A 10264-nucleotide genomic window follows, 5' to 3' on the forward strand; every position below is an offset into this window, starting at 1 on the left:
AAAAATTTAAACCCTTATCTTTCGTCTTAGAATCAATACTGGGTATTGGTTCTAAGGCAGAAGAGTGGTATGGGCTAGGCAATGGGGGTTACATGACTTGCCCAGGGTCACACAGCCAGGAAGTGTCTGAGGTCAGATTTGAACCCAAGACATCCCGTCTCTAGCCCCCTCCTTGATAATTTCTTGAAAGATAATGTCCAAGTTCTTTTTTTGATCCTGGGTTTCAGGTAGTACAATAATCCTTAAGATCATCCCTCCTGATAATGAACTAGAGGAATTCCATGTGAACTGAAACAACCTCCAGAAATTGATGCAGAGCAAAACCAGGAGAATTTTGTACACAGAGACTGATAACATTGTGGCACAATCTAATATAAGACTTTTCTACTATAAGCAATGCAATGACCCAGGACAATCCAGAGGAACTTATGACAAAGAATGCTATCCACATCCAGAGAAAGAACCGTGGGAGCAGAAAAAACAAAGAAAAACATGATCAATCACATGGTTTAATGAAGATATGATTAGGGGTTTGATGTTAAAAGATCACTCTACTGCAAATACGAATAACATGGAAATAGGTTTTGAACAATGATACATGTATAACCTAGTGGAATTACTTGTCAGCTTTTTTGGGGGGGGGAAAAAAAAAAAAAAATAACCATAGAAAAAAATATTCTAAATAAAAGGGGGGGGGAAATTCTCTCTCCTGGATTTATATTCCAGGTCAATTGTTTTTTTCCAATTAGATATTTCACGTTTTCTTTTTCTTTTCATAATTTTGGCTGTGTGATTATTTCTTGATATCTCATGGAGTTATTAAGTGTCTACTTGCCCAATTCTAATTTTTATGACATAATTGAGGTTTTGTACCTCCTTTTCCATTTGGCTAGTTTGTAAAAAGTTCTTCTTTTCCATTTAGCTAAGGAGTTCTTCTCTTCAGTGGATTTTTCTGCTTCTTTTGCCAGTTAGCCTAGTCTTTTTTTCAAGATATTAATTTCTTCACTATTTTTTTGTACTTCCTTTACCAAACTGTTGACTCTTGTGATGAAAATTTGTTAGCCTTGACCCCAAAAAATAAAATAAAAACAAAGTCTCCAAGCCAAAAAAAAGTTTGAGAGAGGGTTAGTCTCACAGTTAAGCCAGACTCCAGTCAAAAACAAGAGACCTCAAAAACTTTGTGAGTGGCCTCCTTATATAACCCAAACTTGTACTAAAGATACAATAATTTTTCAAATATATTTATAGTTACCCAAGAATCAAGTAAAATCAGAAAAAAAAAAAAAGAGAGAGAGAAGTGAAGAAAAATACATGAGGAGGAAGCAGCTGGGTAGCTCAGTGGGTTGAGAGTCAGGCCTAGAGATGGGAGGTCCTAGGTTCAAATCCGGCCTTAGACACTTCCCAGCTGTGTGACCCTGGGCAAGTCACTTGACCCCCATTGCCCACCCTTATGACTCTTCCACCTAGGAGTCAATACACAGAAGTTAAGGGTTTCCAAAAAAAAAAAAATACATGGAGTGTGTTGAACAACAACTTCACATAATACAGCATGGGGAGAAGTATCAGAAAACTTTATGCCTGCTATGTGGTTTTTCTTAGAAATGATTATTTTTCAGAATTAAGTGACAATTTAAAAAAAATACTTAGAATTGCATAGAGTTCCAAAAGAACTATCTAAAAAATGCTTTAGATAGAATCATATCTACAAATGATGTAATCATAGAGGGGTTAGGGAATTTCACATTCACACTCTTCATGGTTCTTGAGCTCCTCTAATTAATTCTTTTTGGACTTCAGGCCAGTTCATATTTTTCCTGTCAGTTTTGGAAGCAGCAGTATTGACTTTGTTGCCTTCTGAGTTTGTTTTGGTCTTTTAACTTAAAAAATAGTTAAAGTCGTTCTCTTTAACAATGGTGAAGAAAGCATTGTTCCAAGCTTCAGGTTCTTTGTGTAGCTAGCTGCCTTCAGAGATGGCTCTGGGATCTATCTGCTTTCAGTTCTTCCAAGGTGGTATAATGTAAGGGAGAGGTGTATTTAATACTCCTCTGACCTGTGAGTAATCCCAATCACTCTTTCCCTCCTTGAAACTGTGACTATGGTCCCCTGCTTTGCTATGGCCTTAAGCACCTTTTGTATGCTAGTGCTCCCCCTTATTGTGAAATCTACCCCAGGACTGCTGCCTAGATCTGCAACATGAAGGGAATGGCCAGTATAGAGACAGGACATGGAATGCTACAAGTTTGTACCATAAAGTTTTAGAAGCAGGCTTTTGCTTCCCCCTCTAATTTATTAAGTGCTTAATAACTTTGTTAAAAAGAAAAAGGATAATTGCTAGAACAAGGCAGTAGCCAGGAAGGAGACTTCTTGGTTACAGAAAGGCTTCAGTTAATTAAGGAGGTAGAAATGTCAATAACTATATTCACTGTTCCACGAATAACACTTAAGCCCTCCTCATCCTCCACATTCTGTTGAAACCTCTTACCTATACCCTTCATGACCCAGTTCAAATGTAACTTTTTCCATGTTGCTTTCCATCTTCATTTCCTCCTTACTCAAGATGTTTCCTTTATATTCCTTAAAAAGCTTTTATCTAATGTGTTTTTTTTTTACCTAGTAGTATGTCCTACTGAATTATAGGTATTAAAATGGTTTTAACTTGCCTCCTAGATTGTAACCTTCTCGAGGATAATAATAGTATTTCCCATTTGTTTCTCTTATTACAGCCTTGCACAAGGTAGATGCTTAATAAATATCTGTTGGATGAGCAGAATGCCCACTTAATATTACTTATGTCTTGAGAAATTTTCCTTACATGTCATTAAAATCAACAAATTAATAAAACATTGGGAATTCTTTTCATAGAATGACAAAAAATCTTAATAGGTTTTTGACTGTCTTTATTCTTACTTTTATATACTTTTTTGTTTTTCAACAGACTTACAACAGCTGTTGATCTACCTCCTGAGTTTATTCATCTTTATATATCAAATTGTATCTCTACCTGTGAGCAGATTAAGGACAAATATATGCAGGTGCATAACAAACTTAAAACTTCTGAAAACTTCCCCTGGCAAATGGGCTGTGCTAAAAAACTAAGCTTTCTGTTTCTATTTCAGAATCGTTTGGTACGGCTTGTGTGTGTCTTTCTCCAGTCTTTGATCCGCAACAAAATAATCAATGTGCAGGACTTATTCATAGAAGTGCAAGCATTCTGTATTGAATTCAGTCGGATACGAGAAGCAGCAGGCCTTTTTCGATTACTGAAGACATTGGACACAGGGGAAAATCCTGCTGAGACTAAGACTTCAAAATAGGTCTCATCAGTTCAGCCTATCAAGCTCTTTCTTGTTTAGTTGGTGTTTTGTATATCACTTGTACTATGTTTTCATTTTTAAATGTTAGAACCCTAAATGGATGGATGGCTTGGACTAATATGGTATAAACATTTTTGCCCATTTGAAGCAAAGCTTTGCTTTTGCTTTCTTTGCTACTGATTTTCCTTCTTTAAATGAATCTTCTGGATGAAATAGAACATTTCGTCTTTGGCTGCCTTGTTGACAGTGATCCATGGGAAGAATTACTATCCTGAACTACAATCACAAGTAAAAGTAGCTCTCCAAGCATTAGAGAGCAAGCTTCCGGTTTTGGTTTATAAGAACAGCTAACTACTTGCGATAAATCATGATTCAAGCTTCCCTAAACTCAGGCAAACTTTTAAGGAATTATTTAAATGGGAATAAACAAAAGACTACAGAATTTATGAACTGAATTGCTTTAAGGTTAAGTCACATCCTACAAGTGTAGCAGCTTTGATTTGTGATTTAATCATTCTCAGAATAACAAATTGAAGGATTATAAACTTTTCCTTAAAAGAAGTTGCTCATCCCACATTTTCAAATGCAGCTCTAAAAGTTTTCATTAAGCACACTATGAACTTGCTGAGGAAAAACTTGTATCTTTTACCCTTTAAGCTGCTTGGACTTTTAACCTGCTTTTGTGACTATCCATTCTGACTTTCCAATGTGGGTATTCATAAAAATGTTCCTATTTTCTAGATTGTTTTACCTGGATCTATTTTTTGTTCATGTTTTATCTCCAAATAGCTTAGTGCTACTTGCGTTAATAGGTTTGAATGAGGTAACATCAAAAGGAATCATCTAAGGAAAAGTAGAGCTCCTAAGTGTGATACTGTCATCCTGCCAAGGGACAACCAAGTTGGTTATTAGAGCTTGCTTCTAAGTGTCATCTTTTTATTCAGAATTTGGGAGAAAAGCAAGTTACATCCTCTTTGAAAAGAATGGAAGCATAATGCAACTGCAAGCTGGTATTTAAGCCCTAGTCTTATCTTACCTTTTGGGCAACAGTGCCTTACCTCAAAAAAATTCATTTTTACATATATAATTTGATTTGTATATCCCTTTACAAAAACAAACATCATACCTCATTTCAGCAAGGTGTAGTGCTTTTATTAAGAAATCCTACCTTGCCTGCCTTTCCTTTATGAGAAGGAAATCAAAGTAAAACTAAGGCAGCTATATCATTTTAAGTTAACCTGGACAGAAGTTCCATTCCTGTAATTTAATGGGGGGGAGGGGGCAATCTATATGGATTTATTGAATAAATAGCCTATTCTTATGAGGTGGGGGATATGAGTTCTTAACAATATTTTTGCTTGGAGGAAAAAATAAAAGGTTTTAAATACCTTTTTTTTTAAAAAAAGAAAAAGTGGTTTAACCTGAAGATTAACAACTTCTAAGTATACAGAATTTGTGATACAATGGCTGATAATTGCTTCCATATCTATTGTTTTAGGATTGTTTTTCGGTTTCTTTCTTTTTTTTTTTTTTTGAGAACATTTTGAGAAATTAAGGGAATTAAAATTTGGTGTGGAAGGATTGTTGCTAGATTCCTTAATATTTTCAAATAGAGTTCCTATCCTTTTAACTCAGCAGCCACCTGGCCACTTCCAAGTTCCTCTTCTCCCTTGGCCGAGAAGAACTCAAATTGTATTAATAAAATTATCACTCACTAAGATACTTGTGTGACCATTTATTCAGCTTTTTCAAGACAGTTTTAAGTGTTCACAATGTACACTATATTGTTGCTGTTGAAAAATAGTTGTGTGTACTAGGCCCAGGGTTGGGGGGATCTGGGTCCAAACCAGGCCAGAAACAGTTCCTAGCTGTGTGACCTCTGGGCAAGTCACTTATCTGCTCTTCTGCCTTGAAACCAGTACCAGTATCAATTCTAAGAAGATATGAGATTAATTTTTATATACACTAACTCACAGGGAGATAGGTATGCATTATATTGTAAAACAACAAAAAAAAAATTACAGTTCAGTATAAATCAATACTAGTTTACCCTTGACGAATGGTTGCCCTAAAAATAATCTAATCTCAAGTATACCCGGGGCTTTATATATGGATGAGAGCTCCATCCTTAGACCATTAGTTTGAGGAGGCAGGTTCTCCCTTTTGTTGAATAATTTTGCTTGATTGGTCTTAATGCCATTTCTCGTATTAGGAAAAATTAATACACTTTTATGGACTAAGGCATTTTTTTTGTGTTTTACCCTCTCCTTACACTGACCATTTTAAGAAATTATGTAGAAATCAATTTACATATATATGTGTATAAAGCTGAACTTTTAAAAAATTTGACCTACTTTTTATTGTGCCTTTTGTTTTCTAACACATAACCATTCCTCCTTTGCTCAGCAAAGGATCACATAACCAATACATTGATGAATATATGTATATTCTACATCAGTAATAGACAAACTATTCTCCATGGGCCAGATCCAGGCCATAGTTTTCCCATCACTGCCTTAAAACAATTCCCTAATCACTACATCTGGATGTGGGGGCATAGTGATTAGAGAATTGCTTAAGGCAGTAAAGGGCAAACTATGGCCTGGATCTGGCCCTCGGGGAATAGTTTGCCCATCACTGTTCTACATCCATAGTTCCTCCCCTACCTCTTCAGTGAAATGGCATATTTTTTCAACCCTTCAGGTCCACCCTTAGTAATTATAAAGCAGTTTTTTGTTCAGTTTACATTGTTATTGTTTTCTTGATTTAACTTAATTCACTTATTAGGTCAGCTTATGTTTCAATTCTTTATTCTATTTCTTATGACAACAGAAACATTTTTTTACCCCTCCCGCCAATTTCTTTAGCCATTCTGCAACTGACAGGTTCTTGCCTTGATTCCAACTCCTTGTTTTCGCAAAAAAAAAAAAAAAAAGTGTTACTATGAATACTTTGGTATATGTGGGACCTTTTTATCTCTGACATCCTCAGTATTTTAAATTAAGATGAAAGCATACAGATAACTATTTAATTCCCTCTTTCCCAACCAAATGTAACGGTATAGAAAGATGTTTCCTGCTGGAAGTATCCAAAATAATATTTGGTGTATTTTGTTGATCTAATAAAACATTTTATCCCTTATCTTCTGTCTTAGAATGAATACTGTATATTGGTTCCAAGGCAGAAGAGTGGTATGGGGAGTGGGGTGGGGTCAAGCTGACCGACTAGATGCAGCAAAAGTCCAGACCTCTGTAAAAACCCTTCCATACCAACCAAAAAGTGTTTTGAGGGGGACAGAAAACCAAATCAGGACAGACCTGGGAGACCCTCCTGCTGGATTCAACTTAAAAGGGTATGCAAAAAAAGCCTGAATTTTCAGGATTAAGGAAGAAGGAAGGTCTCAGGACCCCTCACCCACCTACTGTGCTGAGTCTCCAGAGGTAGCTAGAATCTTGGGGTGAGGGTGTCATCCCAGAGGGAGTACCTTGCTGGCACAGCTGTGCCAGGCTCAGGGTGCTGACCACAGTAGGCAAGGAGGCAGGTGGCAGAGAGGGCAGCTTAGTTGCAGCCAAAACTCTCCATCTTGCACACCCCTATCCCCCTTCTCCAGGTTTTGGCCTCAGGGTACATCCAGTTTCACAGGAAGCTCAATCTCCAACATCCCTCCCCCAACTGGCTGCACTGAGAGCACTGATGACTTAAACTCCCAACCACTACAGAATACTTTGATAACGGCAGGAAGTTCAACTCCCTTTAGCCTCCACACCTTCACTTATACTCTTAAGCTTCTGCAGCCAGTTGAGGAAGATCTAATTAATATTCCATCAGCCTAATCTAGTCAATCAGCAGAGCAGAGAAGAAGCCCCTTCAGGTCAGAATAGCCCAAACCCACAGATCCAGGAAATAAACAGAGGAGCAAGATTACAGTCAATGACAGGAGGGAAAAGAAAAAATTATGAGTAAACAACAGAAAAAGAAAAAAATTATAATCTACAGCTTCTATCCAGGTAATGAACAAAAACAAATGGAACAGAGGAGGATCAAGGAACACCAAGAAAAAATGCAGAAATTCCAGTAAATTAGATACAGGCTTTGAAAGAACTCAAAATACAATTCAAAAAACAAGAGAGGCTGAAGACAATTGGGAAAAGAACTTAAGCAAAATAAATCATCTGGAAACAGAGGTACATGAACTAAAACAAGAAAATAGTGTCTTGAAAGCCAGAATTGACCAGCTTGAAAATAAGTCAAAAGAAGGTGAGGGATGACCCACAAAGAAAATCAGACCAGAAGGAAAAGGATGACCAAAAAGCCAAGGATGAAATTTAGTTTTTAAAAATTAGAATCCAACAACTAGAAGCAAATGACTTCACAATGCAGCAAGAGTCTATAAAACAAAATCAAAAGAACAAAAAAATTGAGGAAAATATGAAACACCTCACCGATAAAACTATAGACCTGGAAAATAGACCCAGGAGAGGCAATTTAAAAATTATTGGAATACCTGAAGATCATGACAAAAGAAAAAGCCTGGACATCATTCTACAGGAAATTATCCAAGAAAACCGCCCAGACATTCTCAAACAAGAGGGAAAAGTAGAGATTGATTGAATCTGCAGATCACCTCCTGCATTTAATTCCCAATTGACAATGCCCAGGAATGTTATAGCCAAACTGAAGAACTACAAGACCAAGGAAAAGTACTACAAGCTGCAAAAAAGAAGCCATTCAGATATCATGGAACCACGTTAGAATAACATAGGACCAGGCTGCATCTTGTTATAAAATAAAGGGGAGAGAGAGAGAGAGAGAGAGAGAGTAGACTGGATACTGCCACTCTTAATTGGGTGACAGCAGTGGTAGTCCCGATATGTGGCTAGAGCAAGATCACCTAAGTCTTGCCACCTAGCTAGATGTTGTAATACCTCCCTCCTTTATAACAGTGCCCAGGCAGGATCCTTTAGGTCAATGGATGGTATCCCTTCAGGTCCCACCTGGGGTTGATTGATGATGGATATTGGGCTCTATTAGCTTTGGTAACAGTTATCTGACTGTGTTGCTCCCTTCCCAGAGAAGTGATGAAACAACCACTCCAGGAAGGTACTTGAATAACTTTATCTATATTTTAGCAAAGAAGGAGTATTGGGAAATGGAAAGAGGAATTGGGAAACCCTAAACTAATTTGATAATAGTAATCCCTCAGAGCTGTAGGCAGGAGAGTGATTCTGGCTTAATCAAGCTCCTCAGGCTCAGCCTGGCCATAGCCAAACCAGAGCAAGCCAGCTGCTGCTTGATGTCTTTCAGCTTCTTCCTGCTAGATGTTATGCCTTTCAGCCTTCAGGATCCACCCCTTTCTACCCTCTTCTTCTCCTACCCACTTCCCGGATTCCTCCCGGGCCCTGGGAGACCTAAATATCTAAAGATGTTTGAATTCCTAAATATCTAGGGGACAGTAGAATAAGAAGATTGATGGTCTGGGTACAGGTTGGCAATGTTAATCAGATACAAGACAGGAGCACTTGCAAGGTTGAGCCAAGCAAGCCTCAGATGCCTATAGACCAGGATCCACAGATCTCAGGTCCAAGGGAAATGAAAAGGAACCAAAAGCCAGGGCTGCCAGGGTATTTATACCTCCCCTGGCCAACCGCTTTCTCCAATGTCCTCATGGCCTCTGGGAACATTCTGATGTCCAACGATCTTCACCTGTCAATCAACAGTGAGACTCCCAGCTCCCAGAGATCCAATATAACAATTTACACTGAAGGACCAGAAGACATGGAATATGATATTTTGGAAAGCAAGGGAACTGGGGCTATAACCAAGAATCAACTACCCAGGAAAACAGTGTATTCTTGCAGGGGAAAGTATGGTCATTTAATAAAATAGAAGACTTCCAAGCATTCATAAAGAAAAGGCCAAACTCAAACAGAAAGTCTGATGCCCAACCACAGAACTCAAGAGAATCAGCAAAAGGTAATTAGGAAAGGGGAAAAAGAAAAAAAAAAAACAACTTTCTTTAAGAGACCCAGTAAGTTCAAATGATTTGTATTCCTATAAGAAAAGATATTGGTAATTCTTAAAAATTGTTATCATCAGAGTTGCTAGAAGTATACTTAGAGGGAACAGTGATAAACTGCATAGGATGAAATGTCAAAATGTGTGTGTGTGTGTGTGTGTGTGTATAAACACTAAGAGAAATGGGGAAAGAGACAAAATAGGATAAATTTATAATTCATAAAGAAGCACATGGGGGAGGGGGAGAAGACCAATACAATGGAAAGGTGGAAGAGGCTATAACCAAGAATCAACTACCCAGGAAAACTGAGTATATTCTTGCAGGGGAAAGTATGGTCATTTAATAAAATAGAAGACTTCCAAGCATTCATAAAGAATAAATTCCTGAAAGAAACTAGAACAAACCAGGATTTGGCTTTGTGGCCTAGGGAACATGAAGACACTGATCTTACTGTGGCAGCAAATATGAGGAGGTTATTAAAATGTAGGGCAGATCTTCTAGAAGCAGTCAAAATCCATGCTAAATTCCCTAATGCTTGGAATAAATTTGAAAAGTTGAGGCAAGGTGAGGACGAGTATCCAAGTATTTTTCTGGATAGACTAATTGAAAATTCAGAAAATTTTCTAGGGTACCATAGAGATCAAATTGCTAAAGCCTTACCCCATATAAGAAGACAATTCATCAAGGGGACAAGCATACCCATACAGATTTATTTTAAACAAAACTGCCCCAATGGGAAGATCTAAGTCTGGAAGAACTGAGACAACATGCTACCTATATACATGAGTCAAGAAACGGAGCAAAAGATAAAAACAGAACTAGATTCAGAGAAAGACAGAACAATATCAGAATTAAAGAGGCAATTAAAGGAGATGAAAAAGGATAAGGAGAGAGAAGAATTAAAAAATCTAGCATTACAAACTGCAAAAAATCA

General features: G+C 37.5%; 1 protein-coding gene across 1 annotated transcript in view; it reads left to right on the forward strand.

The window, feature by feature from the left end:
* The window catches only part of CNOT11 (CCR4-NOT transcription complex subunit 11), a 45719-nt gene extending 40685 nt beyond the window's left edge, over positions 1-5034 (forward strand). The window contains exons 8-9 of the mRNA XM_044669306.1: positions 2936-3032; positions 3117-5034. Of these exons, the coding sequence (XP_044525241.1) occupies positions 2936-3032; positions 3117-3314 (295 nt within the window). The 3' untranslated portion in view covers positions 3315-5034. The remainder of the gene's footprint in view (positions 1-2935; positions 3033-3116) is intronic.
* The last annotated feature ends 5230 nt before the right edge of the window (positions 5035-10264 follow it).

The sequence above is a fragment of the Gracilinanus agilis genome, chromosome 3 (assembly GCF_016433145.1).
Source record: "Gracilinanus agilis isolate LMUSP501 chromosome 3, AgileGrace, whole genome shotgun sequence".
Lineage (NCBI taxonomy): Eukaryota > Metazoa > Chordata > Mammalia > Didelphimorphia > Didelphidae > Gracilinanus > Gracilinanus agilis.